Source organism: Lagenorhynchus albirostris, chromosome 2 (genome assembly GCF_949774975.1).
Source record: "Lagenorhynchus albirostris chromosome 2, mLagAlb1.1, whole genome shotgun sequence".
Lineage (NCBI taxonomy): Eukaryota > Metazoa > Chordata > Mammalia > Artiodactyla > Delphinidae > Lagenorhynchus > Lagenorhynchus albirostris.
The window spans coordinates 107,318,106-107,342,228 of record NC_083096.1 but is presented as its reverse complement, the minus strand read 5'-3'; the positions used below and the strand labels follow the sequence as shown (position 1 = coordinate 107,342,228).

General features: G+C 36.5%; 1 protein-coding gene across 1 annotated transcript in view; it reads left to right on the top strand.

Annotated features, from left to right (window-relative positions):
• The window catches only part of LOC132515509 (DBIRD complex subunit ZNF326-like), an 82,712-nt gene that overhangs the window by 1,468 nt on the left and 57,121 nt on the right, over positions 1–24,123 (top strand). The window contains exons 2-7 of the mRNA XM_060141913.1: positions 3,543–3,741; positions 10,894–11,005; positions 13,201–13,348; positions 14,478–14,577; positions 18,461–18,591; positions 20,140–20,235. Coding sequence (XP_059997896.1) covers positions 3,546–3,741; positions 10,894–11,005; positions 13,201–13,348; positions 14,478–14,577; positions 18,461–18,591; positions 20,140–20,235 — 783 coding nt within the window. The 5' untranslated portion in view covers positions 3,543–3,545. The remainder of the gene's footprint in view (positions 1–3,542; positions 3,742–10,893; positions 11,006–13,200; positions 13,349–14,477; positions 14,578–18,460; positions 18,592–20,139; positions 20,236–24,123) is intronic.

Here is a 24,123-nt window from a genome sequence, read left to right as displayed (position 1 = left end):
GATAATAGGGAATAATTTTTCAAACAATTGACCTTATAAAATGTATTCTTTCTAATCTGCCTTGAAAATTCATATGCAGAGGGTATATGTTGGTGGTCTTTTACTTTTATGTTCTATTTTATGTGCTTATCCTTCTAGATTTGTTAGATTTATTAGTCTACAAGTAAAAAGTGACTGAGGATTGATTACTGACCTTAACCAAAGTTTGGCAGGTTGCCAAACTTCATAACCAGATAACTCTCCCAATTTTGACTGCTGTAGACACAATGAAGCAGTTTTGTCATATAGATTATTGGGGGTGCAAATGGATCTCTTCTGTGTCACAAGTAGCCTACATCTGTGTAGTCTTCAATTTGTGTCCCCATTGAAAGCCAAAATGTTGTAAATATTTTGTATTTTCCAGTATTAGGGATGGATTCAAAGAAAGTTTTGAGTAGTTTGTGAACTTTAACAAATGACTTTTCCCAAGACTAGGGCTGGGCTTAAATAATGACAGACAAATCTTTTCTTTCTAATAAAATAGAAAGCTGCCAAAAAGCAGAGTTTTAAGCTAAGGTTTACTTAACTCAATTCATATTTAAACACTGACTCAGATAGCTTTCTATCTGGTCTCATGTTGAACTGCCCAGCCCTAATCAGGTGTGAACAAAAGTAGAACTGTGCAAACCAGTATGGTATAAATGAATTTTAGTTGATAAATGTCATCTGATAATTTGTCTTTTGAATTGTCTAACATTAGTAAGCTTACTTTTGTTTTTTCCCTCACTGTGCAACTCTTCCAGGTTTGGACCTTATGAGTCTTACGACTCCAGGTCTTCTCTGGGTGGGCGAGATCTGTACAGATCTGGCTATGGTTTTAATGAACCCGAACAAAGCCGCTTCGGAGGTAGTTATGGTGGTCGATTTGAGAGCTCCTACCGGAATAGCCTTGACTCTTTCGGAGGTAGAAACCAGGGCGGGTCTAGCTGGGAAGCACCTTACTCCCGTTCAAAATTGAGGCCTGGGTTTATGGAGGACAGAGGAAGAGAGAATTACTCTTCCTACAGCAGTTTTTCTTCACCCCATATGAAGCCTGCACCTGTAGGCTCTCGGGGGAGAGGAACGCCTGCTTATCCTGAAAGTACGTTTGGAAGCAGAAACTATGATGCTTTTGGAGGACCATCAACAGGCAGAGGCCGAGGCCGAGGAGTAAGTACAACAGAATCTTTTCAGATTCTTTTCACTAGTCACTCTTTTAAACCCTTTCAAGACCATGGTTTTCGACTAGAATAAACACTGTTCATCCCAGTGTATTTTGAAGAAAAGCTGAGTCCTAAGCATAATTTTTAGGTTGCCTATAAAAGTTTTCCACCTCAGAAAATACGTGGCAGTGTGAGATGACTGTTCATAAAGTTTTGCCAAATCTCCCTTTATTAAAAAGGTGAGGATATTAGGTTTGGTCTAAAAGGGGTTAAAAGGAGTTGCATTTTTCCTTGTAAACACTAGCAATTTTGCTAGTGGGACAGTTCTTGGATTATGTAAAGGTAATGAACCCTTCTGGAGTTTTTGAGTAGGTTAAAGGTGCAATGTATGATAAAATGTGTATACTTTGCTGCTAAACTCTAGCACGTAGAATTTCTTCAAAGCTTCATATTTCACATTAAACACAAGAGACTAAAAATCGGTGATAGTTGAGGGTAGCTTAGCCATGTTTACATGGTGAAGAAGTTGATATGTATAATAGGTTGTAGATGATTTGTGGTCAGTATAATTTTGCTAACTTACTCTCTTACAGTATGTCCTATTGCTGGGTGTTCTGTTTTACCTGTGTCACTAGTTTTACTATTGAGAAATAATTTCCTCCCTGTATAAACATGTCTACGGCTTCTTCCTAGGAAGTAATATTTTGTAAATTACTGCTTAAATGAGTAAATATACTAGTCTTCAAGTATTTAATTTCAGGATATATAGTATAAAGGTTATGCCTTACATTCTCAGGTAACTTGACTGACATGAAATTTTACCTAGTAAGGGTATGTAGATTGTGGAGTTACTATGCACTTTGATCCTATAAAGAATATTGTATTTTTGCTATAACATGAGGAGTGTTTTATTTTTTTTAAGTCAGTTGCTCTTAATATTCTGTTTGCAGAGGAAAGTACTTCTGATAAAAAATGCTGTAGGGCACATATTTTTAACTGCTCACTAGCCTTTGGTACATCAGTGTAGTTTGTCATACTTGTGTAGAAATTTTGCATTTATAACAGTTACTCTTTACTTATGTAAAATGCATTGCACCTTTAATGGATAATTGATGAAGATTTTTCTGATGTGACTATGTAAATTACCTGGAAACACTAATTTATTCAAGTCTACTAGGTTAGATAGGTATTCCTAAGCATAATATACAAATGTAAGCAACTGATATGTTGCTATTCTACCATGCTTCATGATTGTAGATTAATTGAAAATAGTTGGGATAATAGGCTTTGGGTTTTGAAATTGAAAATCTATTCCAGTTGGAAAATTTGGAAAACTCTTAACGTTTTCCATTAGGCAAATGATTTTTTTCTCAATGAGACTTCAAATATCAATTTTGTTTTCATGATAGAAAAACAGGTATTCCTGTTCTTTGTTTCCACCATTCTAGTCGGAATGGACTTTTCTTTCTTTCTTCCTGTTAATGACATAGATGAACCAATAGGGCTTTCTTTTTTAATCTTCACTTGTACAATTCCCATTGGATCCTTCTCTTCAGATTACTCCTCAATCTTTATCTTCTAAAAGTAGGGTTAGTAGAGTAAATTTCTATGAACATGTGGCCTTTTGGTGTAGTGGATTTTGTTAACGACAGGAGAAGAGGAAGGGACACAAAGAGTCGTTTGGTTGCATGACTCTTCGTCTGTAAACTTTTGCTTCTTGGGCTTCTGGGTCAGAATATGTTTCTCTAGGTAAGAATGTGAATGGAACGTCAGATGCAATTCTTTATCTGAAGTGTGTCTTGGAAGTTGATGCATGGTTATGCTTTAACTCTCCTATTTCATACTAATGTTCCATCTCGCCTTCTCATCCCTTTTTCAACAGGGAGAAATCCTAAATCATTTCTGGATCTTTTTTTACTTCAAACTTCAAATATGGTCTTCTTTGTGTATCTTAGTTTTAAGCCAGGTTTTAGTAAAATAAAGATTTCTTTTAAGGTCTTTTCATGGGAAAACATCGATTAGGAACTCTGAAGAGGAGTTGTCAGAGAGTTGTACAAGTGGTAATATTCTGACAGGCACATATGTTGTTTATGATCTCAAGTAATTTTGAATTGTAAGAATCAAAAAACAGGAAATATTCATATATGTTCTTCTGGAAATAAAAATACTAATTCAATGGATTTGAGCTCATGTAATAATTTACAAAGTTTTTCAATGTATTCAGAGTGGACTTGTAAAATTTAGTTACATTCTGAGGAATTTTCAGGTGAAAAATTTTAGATAGGTAACATAAATTATATATGAATTCATACGTTATCATTGGATATTGTGCTAATATTTCTTGATTTCACAAATTTGCAGCATATGAGTGATTTTGGAAGCATTCATAGACCTGGAATTGTTGTTGACTATCAAAACAAACCCACCAATGTGACAGTTACTGCTGCAAGAGGAATAAAGAGAAAAATGATGCAACCATTTAATAAGCCTGGTGGAACCTTTATCAAGAAACCCAAGCTAGCAAAACCTGTGGAGAAGATGAGCCTCAGCAAATCACCCAGTAAGTAAGAAAACATAACCTTGCTATGGTTCAAGGTACTTTTAATTTTTTTTAACTCAGTGCATTTAGATAATTTTTCACATTTATATAGAGAAACAGTATAATAATTACAGTTGTAGAAATCAGATCTGCAGATGCCCTAATCAGTCATGGATATCAAAATTACCAAAAGATACTTTTTAAATTCACATGCCCTGGTTCACCCCTCTTCGCTACATCTTGATTTAGGGTGGAGCCAGAATGTCTATATTTTTAAAAAGACCTCACACATGATTTTGATTCAGACTCCTTTCTTGGGTGTTATATTTATTGTTGGATATATTATTGAAGAAGTGGTGTGTTACATTACATAGAATCCCCTTCATGAGGTCAAAGGCAAGAAATTTTTCATGGTCCTTGGTACCAGGAAAAGCTGTGCATTCTTCTAGAAAATTAATTTGTTCATTATCTTCTGGACATGATTATTCTTAGAGATAATCATATTTCCATTTTTACAGTGTTAAAAATTGGGAGCCAGTCAGAAAATGAAATTAAGAAAACAATTTAATTCATTTAGCATCAAGAAGAATTGAATACTCAGAAATAAATTTAACAAAAGAAGTGTAGGGCTTCCCTGGTGGTGCAGTGGTTAAGAATCCACCTGCCAATGCAGGGGACACGGGTTCGAGCCCTGGTCCAGGAAGATCACACATGCCGTGGAGTAACTAAGCCCGTATGCCACAACTACTGAACCTGCGCTCCAGAGCCCGCGAGCCACGACTACTGAGCCCGCATGCCACAACTACTGAAGCCTGCGCACCTAGAGCCTGTGCGCCACAGCAAGAGAAGCCACCACAATGAGAAGCCCGTACGCTGCAATGAAGAGTAGCCCCCTCTCGCTGCAACTAGAGAAAGCCCATGTGCAGCAATGAAGACCCCACACAACCAAAAATAAATAAATAAATTTTAAAAAACCGCAAAACTTATACTTTGAAAACTATAAAACATTGTTGAAAGAAATTAAGGATCTAAATAAATGGAATACTAAATAAATGTTCATAGATCAGAAGACTTAACATTATTAAGATCGTAATACTCTCCAAACTGATCTACTGATTCAGCCCAATCCCTATCAGAATGCCACCTAACTTCTTTGCAAAAATTGACAAGTTGATTCTAAAATTCATAGGGAATTGCAAGGGACCTAAAATAGCCAAAACAATCCTAAAAAAAGAAGAACAAAATAGAAAGACTCATTACTTCATGATTTCAAAACTTACTACAAAGCCACAGTAATCAAGACAGAGTGGTACTGGCACAAGGCCAGACATATAGATCAGTGGAAGAGAATTGAGAGTCCAGAAATAAACTCATAAATCTATGGTCAAATTTATTTTAGCAAAAATGCTAAAATTATTCAATGAGGAGAGAATAGTCTTTTCAACAAATGGTGCTGGAACCAACTGGATTGCTACATGCACAAGCTAAAATGCAACACCTAAATGCAAGGACTGAAACTATAAAACTCTCAGAAGAAAACAGGGGTAAGTCTTCATGGCTTTGGATTTGGCAAGGAATTCTTAGATATGACACTAAAAGAATGAGCAACCAAATAAAAAATAGGTAAATTGGACTTTATCAAAATTAAAAACTTCTGTGCTTCAAAGGACACCATCAAGAGAGTGAAAAGACAGCTCACAGAGTAGGAGAAAATATTTGCAAATTACATATCTGATAAGGGACTTGGCGTCTAGAATATATAGAATTTTTAAACTCAATAAAAGGACAAATAGCCCAATTGAAAAAAGTGAGCAGAGCATCTTAACAGACATTTTCCCCAAAAAGATATACAGATAGCCAATAAGCACATGAAAAAGTGCCCAACAATTAGTTAGCAGGGAAATTTAAATCAGGACCACGATGAGATACCACTTCATACTCACCTGGATGGCTAGAATCAAAAAGGTAATAACAAGTCTTAGCGAGGATGTGGAGAAATCAGAACCTTCTTATACCACTGGTGGGAATGTAAAATGGTCCAGGCACTTTGGAAAACAGTTCCTCAAATGGTTAAACAAATTACCATATGATCCAGCAGTTCCACTCCCAGGTATATACCAAGAAAAATGAAAACATATGTCTGCACAGAAATTTGTGTACGGATACATATAACATCATTGTTCATAGTAGCCAAAAGGTAGAAACAGCCCAAATGCTCATCAGTGGATAAATGGATAAACAAAATGTGGTACGTCCATACAGAATAGAATGGTAGAATAGTTTCCAGCCATAAAAATGGAGTGAAGTACTGATACATGCTACAACTTGGATGAACTTTGAAAAGATTAATGAAGTGAAAGAAGCCAGTCACAAAAGTCCACATAATATGATTCTTTTCATTTGAAAGTGTAGAATACAGAAGTCTATAGGGATAGAAAGTAGATTAGTGGTTGCTTTGGGCTCTGGGGTGTGTAGGGAGTAATATCAGGGTACCAGATTTCTTTGTAAGGTGATGAAAATGTTCTAGAATTGATTATGGTAATGTTTGCACATACCTGTGAATATTCTAAAAAACATTGGATTACATACTTTAAATGGGTGGATCGTATGGTTTATACTGAATTATATCTCAATAAATCTTAAAAAAAAGTTCAGAGCCAGATTACTCTGTTTCTTTTCTCCGTCATTGTATTTTACTTAACTTTGTAATGTATCTCTAAATGAAATCAAGTACATTTGACCAAATTAGATTGTCAAGAGGATACATAAATAAAAGGTAAGGAAATGTCTTTCTCAGCATTCTTTGTGAAAACATAATAACAAAATAATATACAACAAATACTTTGCCTGTTTTTGACTGTACACTGAATTATTTTTTGCTTTTTATATTTATTTTACTTTTGCCTTGATGACTGAAAAGCATTTTATCTTTCCAAGTTAGGTGATATTGCAAGGGGGCAAAAATTACTCTCTTCTTTAGAATTAATATTTGATTGCCTAATCTTGTTGGGACTGGAGGAGGTTAAGATCATTGTAATGAATGAATATTCCAAGTTTTTCTAGTCCAGTTTTTCAAATTTTTTACATCCAGTTTTAAAACTAAGATATATATATATATATATATATTTTAACGTCTTTATTGGTGTATAATTGCTTTACAATGATGTGTTAGTTTCTGCTTTATAACAAAGTGAATCAGTTATACATATACATATGTTCCCATATCTCTTCCCTCTTGTGTCTCCCTCCCTCCCACCCTCCCTGTCCCACCCCTCTAGGTGGTCACAAAGCACCGAGCTGATCTCCTTGTGCTATGCGGCTGCTTCCCACTAGCTAGCTATTTTACGTTTGGTAGTGTATATATGTCGATGCCACTCTCTCACTTAGTCACAGCTTACCCTTCCCCCTCCCCATATCCTCAAGTCCATTCTCTAGTAGGTCTGTGTCTTTTTTCCCGTCTTGCCCCTAGGTTCTTCATGAACTTTTTTCTTTTTTCTTAGATTCCATATATATGTGTTGGCATACGGTGTTTGTTTTTCTCTTTCTGACTTACTTCACTCTGTATGACAGACTCTAGGTCCATCCACCTCACTACAGATAACTCAATTTCATTTCCTTTTATGGCTGAGTAATATTCCATTGTATATGTGTGCCACATCTTCTTTATCCATTCATCTACTGATGGACACTTAGGTTGCTTCCATGTCCTGGCTATTGTAAATAGAGCTGCATTGAACATTTTGGTACATGACTCTTTTTGAATGATGGTTTTCTCAGGGTATATGCCCAGTAGTGGGATTACTGGGTTGTATGGTAGTTATATTTTTAGTTTTTTAAGGAACCTCCATACTGTTCTCCATAGTGGCTGTACCAATTTACATTCCCACCAACAGTGCAAGAGTGTTCCCTTTTCTCCACACCCTCTCCAGCATTTATTGTTTCTAGATTTTTTTGATGATGGCCGTTCTGACTTGTGTGAGGTGATGCCTTATTGTAGTTTTGATTTGCATTTCTCTAATGATTAATGATGTTGAGCATCCTTTCATGTGTTTGATGGCAGTGTGTATATCTTCTTTGGAGAAATGTCTGTTTAGGTCTTCTGCCCATTTTTGGATTGGGTTGTTTGTTTTTTTGATATTGAGCTGCATGAGCTCCTTGTAAATTTTGGAGATTAATCTTTTGTCAGTTGCTTCATTTGCAGATATTTTCTCCCATTCTGAGGGCTGTCTTTTCGTCTTGTTTATAGTTTCCTTTGCTATGCAAAAGCTTTGAAGTTTCATTAGGTCCCATTTGTTTATTTTTGTTTTTATTTCCATTTCTCAAGGAGGTGGGTCAGAAAGGATCTTGCTGTGATTTACGTCATAGAGTGTTCTGCTTATGTTTTCCTCTGAGAGTTTGATAGTGTCTTTTTTAATCTAATTACAACATTACAGACATTTTAATGTATCATATTTGAAAAAATAATTGATATTGCAAATGTTGGATTTTTTTCCTTAAAATTATAAGTTTTAATACAAGACTCAGGAACGGTTTAAATACTATTCTTAAATCTACTTTCCTGCCATGCTTTGCGTGGGACATCTGTATTATTTAGTAAAAAATAGCAATATTCTGGAATTCAGGAAACCTGCTAATAGGTAGAGTGTGTGTTAGTAAGGATAACTTTTATACTGTTTTAGTTGATAGATTGCTATTTACTGAATTGTGTACTCTAAATATTTCTAGACTAGGCAATTCAGTTGATCCTCTTGGGATAGATTTCAAAGATATATTTTGCAGGTATAGTTAAATAAATATTGCAAAGTTTGAATCAGAAACTTATTTGCCACTAAAGCGGCTATATGTGACCCAACTTTTTTTTTCTTTTTAGCAAAACTTGAGGGAGCAGTGTAGTATAACTAACAATGAAGCCAAAATCCTGTAGTCAAATCAGGCTTTCACTTTTAGGCATGAGGTGGGCATTCTGAAAGATGTCTGCTGAATATTTAGGAATAAGAAGTCTTGCTACACTGTAGTATATAGACTATATGATTTGTTGAAAAGAAGTAGGAAAGGAACCGTATTCAGTCATTTGGATAGAGGTACAACATATATCGTAGTTTTAGCACATGAAGGGAAATGGAACTGCTTCTAGTTTAAGGTCATGTACAAGTGGATTTTATACAGAGTGAGGATTTGAGGGGAACTGAAGGAGGATATTGAAAATGGTTAATAAAATAATAATGTACATTTAAGCTCTTATAAAATGATGAAAAATAGGGCTTCCCTGGTGGCGCAGTGGTTGAGAGTCCACCTGCCGATGCAGGGGACGTGGGTTCGTGCCCCGGTCCAGGAAGATCCCACATGCTGCGGAGCGGCTGGGCCCGTGAGCCATGGCCGCTGAGCCTGCGCGTCCGGAACCTGTACTCCGCAACGGGAGAGGCCACAACAGTGAGAGGCCCGCGTACCACCAAAAAAAAAAAAAAGAAAAAGATGAAAAATAATCTAGATATTTAATTTTAAGGTATTTTATATAGTTTTGAAACATCCCACTGTATGCATAGCAAGTACTTAATATTTGTTTACTGTTAAGTTTATGAAATCCCCAGGTGTTCATGATTTTGTATTAGATATTTTTCCAAAGGTAATCCAAAAGGATAAACAATGTATAAAAGGAAAAGTTTGAGGGCAGATGAGGTTTTTTTTTTTGTAAGTCTAAAGTTAATTGTATCATAAGAAAGAACCTTTTTCTTTTAATACAATGAGATACCACTTCACACCATGTGAAGTCGATGGTCTTAAAAATAACAAAAGGAGGGCTTCCCTGGTGGCGCAGTGATTGAGAGTCCGCCTGCCGATGCAGGGGACACGGGTTCGTGCCCCGGTCCGGGAAGATCCCACATGCCACGGAGCGGCTAGGCCAGTGAGCCATGGCCGCTGAGCCTGCACGTCCGGAGCCTGTGCTCTGCAACGGGAGAGGCCACAGCAGTGAGAGGCCCGTGTACCGCAAAAAAAATATAAAAAAAGGAAAATAACAAGTATTGATGAGGATGTGGAGAAATTAGAACCCTCATACAGTACTGGTGGGAATGTAAAGTGGTGCAGCTGCTGTGGGGAACAGTTTGATGGTTCCTCAAATGATTAAACGTAGACTTACCATATGAACCAACAATTCCACTCCTAGATACATACTTCAAAGAATTGAAAAGAAGTATTCAAACAAAAACTTGTATATAAATGTTCATAGCAGCATCATTCACAAGTGTTAAAAGGTGGAAACAATCCAAATGTTCATCAGCAGATGAATGGATGAAAAAAATGTGGTGTATTCGCACAGTGGAATATTATTCAGCCATAAAAAGGAAGGAGGTACTGATACATGGTACAACACATGGGTGAACCTTGAAAACATTATGCTAAATAAAAGAAGCCAGACAAAAAAATGCCACGTATTGTATCCTTTGTTTATATAAAATATCCAGAATAGGAAAATCTGTAGAGACAGAAAGCAGATTGGTAGTTTTACCAGGTGCATTAGTGACTGCTTAATGGGTATGGGGTTTCTCTTTGGAGTGATTAAAAAGTTCTGGAACTAAATAGTGGTGATGGTTGCACAACATTGTGATGCACTTAAAGCCACTAAATGGTACACTTTGAAATGGTTAAAATAGTGCATTTTGTACTGTGTATTCGCATTAAGGCATGTTTTGAGAAAAAGAGGAAGAATCTGCTTTTGTTTTAGAGTTTATACATTTTAAGAAATTTTGGGAGAGCTGCTATAATAAATGAGTTTTTGTATCCAAGGCTCTCTTTCTAGTGCTCATTGTTTTTCCACATTCATGCAAGGTCAGGTTATTTCTGTGTTTCCCAGAGTGTGGTATTCAAAATTATTTTAGGTGATGTGGATATTATTGCTTAAAATGAGGATAAGAAAAAATGAGCAGATCTACAGAAAAATATGTAGCAGATAATAACATAGGTGAGAAGTAAATAGGCAAAGTTCATGATGATGTTATTCACATGAATGAAGTTTCAGAAATGCTGGGTAATCTCAAATTCTGATTTTTGTGGTGAGTTCAATATAGATAATGACCGTCAAGTAAATCTTGTATCTCTATAGTTTATGAACTGGGGACTGGAAAAGGAGAATGGAAAAATGATTTTTATTTTTAACTCTTTTGTCTGATCCCCTAGCAAAAACAGATCCTAAAAATGAAGAAGAAGAAAAGCGACGAATTGAGGCTCGGCGAGAGAAACAAAGGCGCAGAAGAGAAAAAAACAGTGAGAAATATGGAGATGGATACAGGTTTGTGCTTAGTAGAGTCTGCAAATTGGACTCATAAAAACACTGTTTCCGGGGTTTGGGGGTTGGAAAATTGAGTAGATGGCCAAAAGGTTCAAACTTCCAATTATAAGATAAATAAGTTCTGGGGATATATTGTACAGCATGGTGACTGTTGTTAACAATACTGTATATATATTTGAAGCTGCTAAGAGAGTAGATCTTCAAAGTTCTCAGCACAAGAAAAAAAATATAACTAGTGAAGTGTTGGACGTTAACTAAACTCATTGTGCTCATCATTTCACAATAGATACATGTATCAAATAATTACGTTGTGCATCTTAAACTTACACAATGTTACATGTCAATCTCAATAAAACTGGAAAAAAGTAAAAAAAGAAAAGATATTTTTTAAAAAGCTGTTATTGGTGTCTTAAGCTGGTGCTGTAGTTGTGTATAGTTAGCCTATGTTTGATTCCTGTCTCAAGGATATTGACATATTCAATTTGCTACTCTCCACCTCTCCCATAGCTATTTGGTTGTCAGGGTCTAAAAGAATGCTGTATAATTGTCCTTGGGACTTTCAAGCCACTGACAATCACTCTACAGATTTTAAAACTGGAATTCCTGATTTTTTACAGGCACAAGCAATACTCTATCTGGCCAAAAGAGACTGTGATATGTCATTAATTTTATGATACAGACTGATTTCCGAGATGCAGTAAGGAAAAATATGTCTTAGAATCGATAAAGTATTGTGTTTAAGCAAACAAAAACAAAAACCTGTTTCCTTGAAAAGGCAGATACATCAATTTGGATGTGAAAAAATTCCTGAGAGTCAAATGAAAAGGTTTGATCAAAGATATATAGGAATGGGACTTCCCTGGTGGCACAGTGGTTAAGAATCTGCCTGCCAGTGTGCGGGACACGGGTTCGAACCCTGGTCTGGGAAGATCTCACATGGCGTGGAGCAACTAGGCCTGTGCGCCACAACTACTGAGCCTGTGCTCTAGAGCCCGCGAGCCACAACTACTGAGCCTGTGTGCCACGACTACTGAGCCCGTGTGCCACGACTACTGAGCCCGTGTGCCACAACTACTGAAGCCCGCACCCCTAGAGCCCTGTGCTCTGCAACAAGAGAAGCCACCACAATGAGAAGCCCACGCACCACAATGAAGAGTAGCCCCTGCTCACCGCAACTAGAGAAAAGCACGCACGCAGCAACAAAGACACAACAGAGCCAAAAAAAAAAAAAAAGATATATAGGAATAATTTTTTGATATTTACAGTCATCGCACAGTGGATTGATTCTAGGACCACCACCCCTCCTACCCGACCCCCACCCGACCCTCAAATACCAAAATCTGAGGATGCTCAAACACCTCTATGAGGGTTTTAATCTTACTAAGATAAGAAAACTAAGGCCCAGATAAGTTAAGTTGCCTGAGGTCACATAAGGGTGCTAGGAAATAAACCCAGCAGTAGATATCAGATCCTATACTCTTACCCAGGAAAATAAGTATAATAGTACTGTAAGGAATTAGTTGGAAAATGGAGACTAGAGGCAAAGAAACCAATTAGGAAACTAGTGTTGTAATTCGAGGAAAAGGAAGTAACAAGAATATATGAGGTAGGAATAATTAAATGGCAGAAAAAGGGAAAATTCATTCTGGAGTGCCTCCTGAGCTTCTAAATGAGTGCATTTGTCCAGTCCAGGCTGATTAGTCATCCTGAAGTGATTTTTACAGGGCAGGACTTTTGATCATCCAAGAGCTCTAACAGAGAGAATTATGGTTGTCTGATGTTCCACCTGGCTTTGTTGTCACTACTTCAGTGGTTTGGAAGCTTGAGGATGGAACAGAGTGTAAAATAAGTAGTAGAACTTCGGAACTTGATACTGCTTGAAGTTTGCTCTGGCTTTCTAACTGATCTAGACTTGAAGTGGATAGTTTAGGATTAGATTAAGTAGATTCATTGATCCATCTTTCATACCCAGAAGCTCCAGTGTGGGCCAGTGATGCCAATTTGTATAATAACAGTGTCCAGACAGTTACTTAGATACTATCTTTTTCTGACTTAAGTTAAATTTAAATCAACCATTAAATGGAAGAGAGGAAATCATTTATGCTGGGAAAATTAATTTCATTGGTATAGTCTTATGAACTCTTTCTAAGTAAATAAGGTAATATTTAAAGAAAAACTTTTTTTTTCCCTTACAGAATGGCATTCACATGTTCATTTTGTAAATTTCGAACATTTGAAGAAAAAGATATTGAACTGCATCTGGAAAGTTCTTCACACCAGGAAACATTAGATCATATTCAAAAACAAACCAAATTCGATAAAGTAGTTATGGAATTTTTGCATGTAAGTAGCTGTTTCTGAAGTGAGAAGCACTTTATCTGACATTTCAATTTCTTATATTTTCATAGTTTCCCATCTTTCTCCCATTTTATGTTTCTAAGAATTTAATTTACTATTCACTTAAAGAAAGAGTTGTTTTAAAATTAGCTCAGAAGTAGACGTGGATTCCTCTTTCATAGATTTTAGATTTGTTATTTGAGAGTACATTTTTCACAGTAGTTTCTGGCAGAGGTGTCAGGAAAAAATTCCTTTAACAGCTGTTCATTGATACAGAATCAGCTATCATCTATTAACAGTCTTCTGTGTACCTGGTGTTGTGTTGGGTACTTTTCTTCATATTTCATTTCAGCCTTATACTAACTCCTCTTTATCCTAAAAGATCATGCTCAGAGCAGTTCAGTGACTTTCAATAAATGGAAGTCTGAATTCAGAGCCAGAGCCTCGTGTTTGATTAGTGTCCTTTATATTATCAGAATGTGATCATCAGTTCAACAGTTTTTCTTGAATACTTACGGAAGGTGCTGTTCAGGCACTGAAGACAAAGACACTCCCCTCAGTGAACTAACAAAAATTGGAAATTGAACACACTCACACTTAAACAGATGACACTATTGAGTGGAAGGCCCCAGTGTGATGTTGTAGGCAGAAGTAGCTTGGAGAAAGGGTGGATAGTTGGGGCCAGGGCTGGATCTGGACTGCTAACTGTACATACAATTAGTTTGGGCAAAAGAGATGGAGCTGTTAGAAGGTTAGAAGTACAGGAATCATTTACTCCTCTATATCCTTGCAGAATTGTGTACCTTAATTAAAATTTCTTTCTGTAATTTTGTTTAACGGGTTCCTAACTGTTATTTAGGACTTTCATATTCACCTGTCCTGAGACGATCTCTTGCCTATCAGCTGTCTTCGATCTCTCTCTCTATGTACCTAAAATACATCTTGAAAAGTAAATACTTTTTGTAGTTTCCTGGGACTTTGTATTAGTCTTTCCAACTAAATTGTAAGCTCCTTGAGAACATTTACTAGTTCTTATATAACAGATATTGTTATCTTCCATAGGCCAAGCATGGTGCTAGGCCTATACTATGTGCTCACTGAAAACTTTTTGGATTCTTTCTATTTTGTTTTCTAGGAATGTATGGTAAATAAATTCAAGAAAACATCTATTCGTAAGCAACAGACAAATAATCAAACAGAAGTAGTCAAAATAATTGAAAAAGATGTCATGGAAGGTAAGTATTTAAACAAATTAATTTAGAAATTTACATATATATTTTACATACCTATTTCAGTGTAAATGATGCCCATTAGAGCAGGGGTCCCCAACCCCTGGGCCATGGACCAGTACTGGTCTGTGTCCTGTTAGGAACCAGGTTGCATAGCAGGAGGTGAGCGGTGGGCAAGTGAGCAAAGTTTCATCTGTATTTACAGCCATTCCCTATCGCTTGCGTTATCGCTTGAGCTCCTCCTCTTGTTAGATCAGCAGCGGCATTAGATTCTCATAGGAGCTCGAACCCTACAGTGAACTACGCATGCGAGGGATCTAGGTTGCACGCTCCTTGTGAGAATCTAATGCCTGATGATCTGAGGGGGAGCTGAGGTGGTGATGCTAGTGCTGGGGAGCAGCTGCAAGTACCGATTATCATTGGCAGAGAGGTTTGCACAGAGACCATAATAAATCAATTGCTTACAGACATATCAAAACCCTATCAGTGAGTGACAAGCGAAAACAAGCTTAGGGCTCCCACTGTTTCTGCATTATGGTGAGTTATATAATTATTTCATTATATATTACAATGTAATAGTAATAGAAATAAAGTGCACAATAAATGTATTACATGAAACATCCCAAAACCATCCCCCCTCCACCCCGTCCATGGAAAAATTGCCTTCCACAAAACCGGTCCCTGGTGCCAACAAGGTTGGGGACCGCTGCAATAGAGTGATATAGTACATAGTCATATGTGGTAGGCCTGAGTGGGTTATCAGAAATGGAATCCTTTGATTCCTGTTCTCATGCTTACAAATTTATCACTACCTGCCCTTACGTCTTTCACTTCATTTCCTTCATAGAGGAAAACTCAGCTTTGCCTCCACATGGAAGATATAGTTGTCCCTAGGTTCCAAGAGAGATTGGTTTCAGGACCTGCTTCGGGTACCAAAATCTGCAGATGCTCAAGTCCCATAGTTGGCTCTCCAGTGTCCATGGATGCAGAAGCCATGGATACAGAGGGCCGCCTGTACTTCTGTATGTCCTCTGTCTCTCTTATCCCTTCTCATAAGCCCCAAAGGAGAAGAAAAAAGCATAGACACTAGTTCCTCTAAAACCTGCCTTTCTGTTTAAACAACCACACTTCTTTAAGCATAGTCCACACTGGTCTCTCTTTTTTCATTCTCATTTATTACTTTACTCACAGCAAACAAGTTTCTGCTACCATTAGTCTACTGAAACTGCTATGACAGAGGTTACCAACACCAACTTCAGTATGTTCTTTTGAATCATTATCTTTCTTCTGCAACATTTTCCACTGATAACTGTATTCTTTGTGAATCTGTTTCCTCCCTTGGTTTCTGTGGTATCTCAGTGCCCTGATGTTTTCTTTATTTCCTTGTCATTTTTGTTTTGTTTTGTTTTTGTTTTTGTTTTGCGGTACGTGGGCCTCTCACTGTTGTGGCCTCTCCCGTTGTGGAGCACAGGCTCCGGACGCGCAGGCTCAGCGGCCATGGCTCACGGGCCCAGCTGCTCTGCGGCATGTGGGATCTTCCCGGACCGGGGCACGAACCCGTGTTCCCTGCATCGGCAGGCGGACTCTCAACCACTGCAGCACCAGGGAAGCCCCCCCTTGTCATTTTTATTCTTTGTGCTTTTCCTTCTCTACTAAGCTTTTGGAAGTTGATATTTTTCAGTATTGTCAGTCCCATTATCATCTCTCTTTATATATCTTCCTGATGAATTAATTTACATACAGAGTTTAAATCAACATCTATATGTTGATTACTTATAGACCTATATCTTAAGTACAGGTCTCTTCTAACTCCAGTCTCCTACATGCAACTGCCTACTGATATCTCTCTTTAGCAGTCTCACAAAGTGAACATATCCAAAAAATTTATCCTCCCCTTGAGCGTCCTCCACCCCCAAAAGAAAACAAAACAAAAACTTAACAAATATCTCCTCATTCATCTTGGAAAGTGGCCCCATCATCAAAACCAGAACTTTGAAGTTAATCTTAGTACTCACCTTTACTATGTCTGTAGCATTGTGTTCTGTCGGTTCTATCTTTTAAATATGTACCAAGTCTGTTTCTTTACTTCCTCTTTAAATATTGAATTTGTTCAAAGCTTTATTTGTTCTTTTGGCAGTTACAGTATCTTTCTAACCAGTTTCCTTACTTTTAGTTTTTCTTATCTTTAATTTTACTGCATGATTTTATTACTTCAGGAATTTTCAGTGGCTTCCCCATCCTCCACAGAATAAAGTTCAGATTCCTAGACATGGCACACAAAGCTGTTCATAATCTAGGCGCTGCTGTTTTTCCCTGTCATCCCTTCTTTATAGTCTGTGCCCCAGCCATATTGAATTACTTGTAATTCCTGGAAAGTGCCATTTTCTCTTATATCCTTCCCTTGCATAGACAGTTGTCTTTATGTATCTGACGGAGATTGGTTCTAGGACTTCCCTGCAGATAACAAAACCCATCATGCTCAAGTCCCTTATATAGAATGGGTGTAGTATTTGCATATAAACTATACATGTCCTCTTATATACTTTAAATCATCTCTGGATTACTTATGATACTTAATACAGTATAAATGCTGTGTAAATAATTGTCAGCATGGAATTCTGCTTTATGGAACTTTCTGGAATTTTAAAAATATTTTCTACCTTTTTTATTTTTAAATATATATATATATATATATTTTTAACATCTTTATTGGAGTATTAAATATTTTCTATTTTAAAAATTCAGCCATGGGGCTTCCCTGGTGGCGCAGTGGTTGAGAGTCCGCCTGCCGATGCAGGGGACATGGGTTCGTGCCCCGGTCCTGGAAGATCCCACATGCCGCGGAGCGGCTGGGCCCGTGAGCCATAGCCGCTGAGCCTGCACGTCCGGAGCCTGTGCTCCGCAACGGGAGAGGCCACAACAGTGAGAGGCCCGCATATCGCAAAAAAAAAAAAAAAAAATTCAGCCACGGTTGGTTGAATCTGCAGATGTGCAACCAGCAGATACAGATGGTCACAGTAACTAGTACCTTAAAATGTTACTTCAAGAATGAAATATAAGATCATGGGGATCTTTTTATTGAATTGAAGCTACATGTTGTCTACTGTTTTCTTAATCGAATGACATGATAAGTTCAGTTGCCCAAAGGAAGAGCCAAGTCAATTTTTTCAACATAAAAAAATACATGGTTCTTTAAAAGTGATATAATTCCAAGGAAACTGGTGTGTTCCCAGCAGTTTTTCATGTGCAGCGTTTAAAGATAATTCCTGTGAATATACATATAACTTATTAATTTAACATATTTACTGAGGTCCTATTATGTGTCAGGCACTGTTGCTAAGAGCCAAACATACAGTGATAAGCCAGGTAGCCAAAGCTGCTACTCTCTATTGGGATGTGCAGAAATCAACAAATAAAATAGGTGTTAAAAACATATAAAGTAGCCTTCACCTGTAATACACCTCAGTCACCATTTTTAAGATCTAACATATGTTTTTGTTCCTTATGAATACAATTTTGACATATTTTTACGATCCCTACCCACCCACATTCATAAGCATGGAAATTCTTATTTTACTAGAAAATCAGCTTTTTTTTTTTATATTATATTTTTTGGGGTTGGACTTATAGACCTCAGAGCATCAGTGTATATAACATGATTAGGAAATATAATGTAATTATACTTTATAATTTTAATCTTCTATCCATATAGTTTTCAATCTATATATGCAGATGAATGAGATACGGCAAAAGAACTCTACCTATATACTCTGATCCTTTTTTTGGAATAAGGGGCATAAATAATCATGGAAATGAAATGGTGAAAACTTGATTTGTCAGAAGTATGTGAATCATACTTTTCTTATTAATAGTTGTATTTCTTTTGTAGGTGTTACTGCAGATGATCACATGATGAAAGTAGAGACTGTTCACTGCAGTGCTTGCAGTGTGTATATCCCTGCTTTACATAGCTCAGTTCAGCAGCACTTAAAATCTCCTGATCATATCAAAGGGAAGCAGGCAAGTTTTAATTTGTCTTAATGAAGTCATTGAATTGTTCATTAATCCCTTATTGCTGTTTAAAGGCTGTTGTTTTCACACCTACCTACTTGTGTACAATCCAATTAATCTCATGAGTGAATTACTGTAAAGGTACTTAGTGTAATATAGTGGTTAAGTGTAGTATTGTGGGCTCTGGAGCAAGACTTCTCTGAATCCTGGTTCAGTACATACATGTGTTAAGCAAGTAATAAACTTTTCTTTGTCTAAGTTTCCTTATCTATAAAATGAGGATGGATAATCTCTCTTCTCTTATGTGACTGATTAAGGATTAGGTTAATTAAAATATAAGGGCTTCCCTGGTGGCGCAGTGGTTGAGAGTCTGCCTGCCGATGCAGGGGACAGGGGTTCGTGCCCCGGTCTGGGAAGATCCCACGTGCCGCAGAGCGGCTGGGCCCGTGAGCCATGGCCGCTGAGCCTGCGCGTCCGGAGCCTGTGCTCCGCAACAGGAGAGGCCACAACAGTGAGAGGCCTGCGTACCGCAAAAAAAAAAAATAATAAAAAAATAAAAGGCACTTAAAGTAGTGCCTGGCACATAGTAAGTATTCAGGAAATCATAGCTGTTGAACGTTTTTTTTTTGTTAACGTTTTTTTAACGTGGTACAAAATGATTTTATGAGTGTGTGTTTGTGTATTTTAGAACAAAAAAGAAAGACTTGATTATAGCATACATTTTGATGACTGGGAAAAATAAATTTAAAAAGTAGGATTACCAGTTACTATGTATTGTTATGTTTTTAGTAGAATTTACTCAAAACTTCTAGGAAAAATTTACTGTTTTCTTCTTGATTAGTATATTTCTGCTTCTGTGTTAGTTTTATTTAGTCAAGTTTATTTCAAATAAAAATATTTACTTTGTGAGAAATTAGTTTATTTGAAAAGCAAATTTAAAAATTCAAATATTAAAGACTTAAGTTTTAAATAGAGCATTCCTGAGTCTTAAATTCATATTTTGTATTGACGTGAACCTCATTTAACTCAGATTTTTTTAGCCACTTTGAGCACGTACAATCTTTTTTTAAATCTTTGTCCTTTCTCTTTTTTGATATTCCCTTGACACCTTTTTGGCAATTAGACATTCCATTTTATTACCTTTCCTCCTTTGTATAATACATTCTTGTACTATTTACAGCCCAGAGAAAGACTCTAGCAGTATGAAAAATTAGTCTTTCTTTTTTTGATAGCATGAAAATGAATAGTTGGAGTAGCTGGGGCTGGGGGAGTTGGATGTAGAGTGAAAAGGAGAGAAAGCAACTGTTTAGTAGACCCGGACTTAGAGTGTTTGGTGACTAAGTGTTTTTTGCTGAAGTTGATTCGCTTTTTGAATCTTCATTGTTTTAATTCATAGATTATTTAGATTGTGGTCACAGTAGCTGTTGTTGCTTTATAGCTTAATTTGCCAGAAAATAAGTCATTTAATACTAAGGATTCGAGTATGCAGTCATTTTAATTAAGGAAATATTTTTCATGGCATGGCTTTCAAGTATCTCTGTGTTCTGTTTTTCATAGGCTTATAAGGAACAAATAAAAAGAGAGAGTGTCTTGACTGCTACAAGCATTTTAAATAATCCAATAGTGAAGGCGCGATATGAACGTTTTATTAAGGTAAGATTTTCGTGCAAAAACTTTAGGTTATATTGTAGTATTGTAATAGTTAAATGATGATATGGTAACTCTTTGTGATGTTTAATATAGTACAAAATGAGGAGAATTTTACTTAATATTGTACATATAGGTAAAAAAATACCTTTTTTCCTAATTATTGGGATTTATTGGGGGAGGGAGCAATAAGCCATTCCTTTCTCATCGCCTTTCTAGCTCTGGGTCATTTGAGAGATACACAAGAGTCTGATAGAAGACCCAAATGTCAGACCCAATATTATCCTTGATTTTTAAAAAAAAGAGTGACTTGGTGGATATGTCTTAGATAGTCTAGTATTTCACCCCTAGACAGACTCACCTCCCCCCAACTTCTGTTACTGGTTCAGCTGGACAGCAACAGGGTTCTTCTAGTCTATCACATGGCATAGAACAGAGTAGAATGTACCCTTTCTGTTGCTAAGAAGAGGCAAAAGAGGGTCTTGATGCCCAACTCAATCCCTTCTTTCCCCTCTTTTGGGTCTTCTGAGCAAAGAGAAATTCCAAAGAGGAATGATGTATCCAATTTGTATTTCTTTTTCTAAGCATACCAATTAGATAAGTCATTCCTCTTCCTTGGATAAAAGTTGGAGGGGAAGTAGGAAGATCAGATATGTTGCTTCAGAAAAAAGCTCCCTCATAGAATCAGGAGGCCAGGAGGAAAGAGGTTTGCTTCTCATGTTAGGAAAATCAGAGGTGAACAGTTAGGTATACCTGGCCTACTGCTTCTCAGGATTTTTGACATATATTATTCCAGTAATCCTTCTTTATATATTATGAGCACTTATTGTATAAATAAGAAACTTATTATTCAGGAAATTAATAGAAATTTTTAAAGGTTAGTTTTTGAGTCTTTATAAAATAATACCTCATTTAAAATCATCCTGCACTGAAGTGAGCCTGTTATGTTGAAGATTTACAAAAGTGTTATTTACATTAGTAACTAAATATTTTATAAATTAAAGAAGTTTTATTTTGGCTCTTGTGATTAATAGGTACTATTTGATTGTTATATATGTATATCTTGTATATGTATGTATAAATTGTTATATATGTATATCTAATATAAATATATATATTTAGTGATCATTAAATTATTCCTCAACCAGATGACTTCCAAGCTGAATAAATCTCAGTTCTTTCAGCTTGTTCCTGAGGGCCCTGTTTTCTGATTTGTCCTATTTGGAACTGTTTACTGCACTCTTGACACCACTTTTAAAAGGTGAATGCAGCCCTAATTGAAATCCAATTTTGTGGGAGATATGGCATCAGAAAGATTAAAGCACCATAGCTAAATTAGGAAATATTAAATTTTTTATCCTGCTCTATCACAAACTTTTGAGAAGTTAATGGTTTCTATTGATGTATGAAAGTAATTTTTAATGAGAGAAGAATACAAATTAGAATTTCTATGTAGGGTTTTCAGGCTACACTTTAGAGTCACTTCATGGAATGGGAGACATTATTAAGTGGGAGTGTCTTGCTCACGTGCATCTTGTGGAGAAAGTACCTGAACTGAGGAGAACTCTTCTAGAACCTTGTTACTCCATATGATCCAAGGATCCAGCAGTATTGACATCACCTGGGAGCTCATTAGAAATACAGTTTCAGTTCATATCCGGGCCTGTTGAATAAGAACCTTCATTTTAACAAGATCCCAGTTGATTTATATACATGTTAAAATTCAAGACGCACTGGTGTCACATGACTCAGTGATGTCCTTTGTCCAGCATTTTTTGTCCAGCATTCCTGTCTGCTCTGTTCCCTGCTGTCTGCTCTGTTTCTAGCTGTTCTAGATGTCTGCAGAAATCCTCTGCTCATAATCATCTCTGGTCATGGCTTTAAAACACTTTCATCTTTAAGTGCTCTCAGAATGACAAAATACCTTTTTTAATCTTTTCCCGTGAAATAATCAGTTCGTCAATTTCTCCCACTTCTCCAGCTATATCATCTTATTCTGCCTTCACTCCCTGGCCTGGACAATCATGGTTAGCCCTTACGACAATGCAGTGCTGCCATTCTAAAATTCTTTACTTAATTGTTCTACCACTTACCAGTTCTTAACTCTGCCATTTATGGTTAGCTTTACTGTCTTTCTTGCTAAAAATATCATGGAATTATGCCAGTACTATGTTTGCCAGATTTTCACTGCAATTCACAATAATTTTACTTATTATCAGTCAATGTAACGTGCTTCCCGTAGTGACTATTTCAAACTTTCCACTCTTCACATATCCGGATTTCATTCTTACTCCCTTCACTTACCATATTCTTATCTCTTCTCTTGCTTTAGGGAGGTTGGACCGTTAGATGTGAACTCTGTAACTTTTCTCCTTTTTACTTTAGAATTATGTATCTTTTTTCTCACCCTTACTGTTGTCTGTGAAGGAAAACACTCTTTTTTTGCCCTTCATCTATGTTGTTGTTTCATCAGTTATCTCTCTCCTTACTTTCATCTGATTTTTTTTCCTGTTTATTATCTTACTGTTCTTCCCCAAAGAGACATGCTTATGAGTTCCCTAAACTAAAAGTGACTTGACTTTTCCTAGACTCTAGCCCTTCTTATCTCTTTTCTTACTATCATATTTGAAAAGGTAATTAACCTGCATTATGCTCTTTGCTTCCTATATATTATTCACTCTTTAGTATTTCCCAATTGGAGATGTGTGATTAGAATTCCCTGTGAAGCTAAAATCAAATAAAAAAGCTACCCAGGCCCCTTATAAAAGACCTTCTGAATTAGGGTTTCTCAAACTTCTCTGATAAAGATCTCCCTAAATCTTTCTTAAATATGCAGATTACCAGACTTCTTTCCTGGACACTTTGATTCAGAAAGTTTAGGTCTGAAACTAATTCAGGAATTTGTGCTTTTAGCAAGAGCTCCAGTACTTGATTAAATTAAAATATTGGAGTATGGGGTCTGGGCCTGTATGTTTTGAGAGCTTAGGAGGAAATTGTGCAGATTCATTCTTGGGCAGTCATTGCTGTCCAACTTCCATTTACATCATACTTTTGAAACTCTTCTTTCTAAGATTACCAGTGACTTAATTTTCAAATAAAAAATTTTAACATTTTATTGTTTATTATTTTAAACATACAAAAGTAAAGGGAATAGTATAATAAATCCTTTAAGTACCCTTACTCAGTTTAATATTTATCAGCTTTAGTGAACTTTTCAGTTCTTTTCTGTTACCTGTTTGAATCATTTGACACTGTTGATCTGTTGACTTATTCTTGAAACTTTGTTTTGCCAGATGATATTTTACTATCCTGGGTTTCTTCCTGCATTGAGTATTCCTTTTCTAACTTCTGTCCCCGTGTACAAGCCTTTTCCATAGGTTTTATTCTCAGCCCTTTTTTTCTACTTACTTCCTCAGCCCTACCCTGGGCTTTCCTATTTAAGACCTGGCTTCACTATTCACTCTGTTCAGGCAATTCACAAATCTAAATATCTTATTTTGAAGTCTCTTCTCTTTTTTAGTTGCAGATTTATCGTTGCCTATTGGACATTTAGACATCTTAAATTCCAATTATATATAGCATATACCTGCTTCTCTTTCCCCATCTTAATTTATCCATTCTGGTAATAGTGTCACTACATCTTTTACCCTTTCCTTTCCTGGGCTATTAGAGTAGCCCCCTCACTAGTATTTCTTCTCTTGCTACTTCCATTCATCCTGCATCTTCCTACCTGGGATATCTTAAAGTGTAGTACCATCTTATACTTTCCTGCTTTAAAAACCTTCATTGCCTCTTCATTTCTTACATCATTAATATAGCCTTCTAATATGCTCCAATTTATGAGACATCATCCAGATACATAATTTAAGTATTTAAATAAATTAAAATATTAAA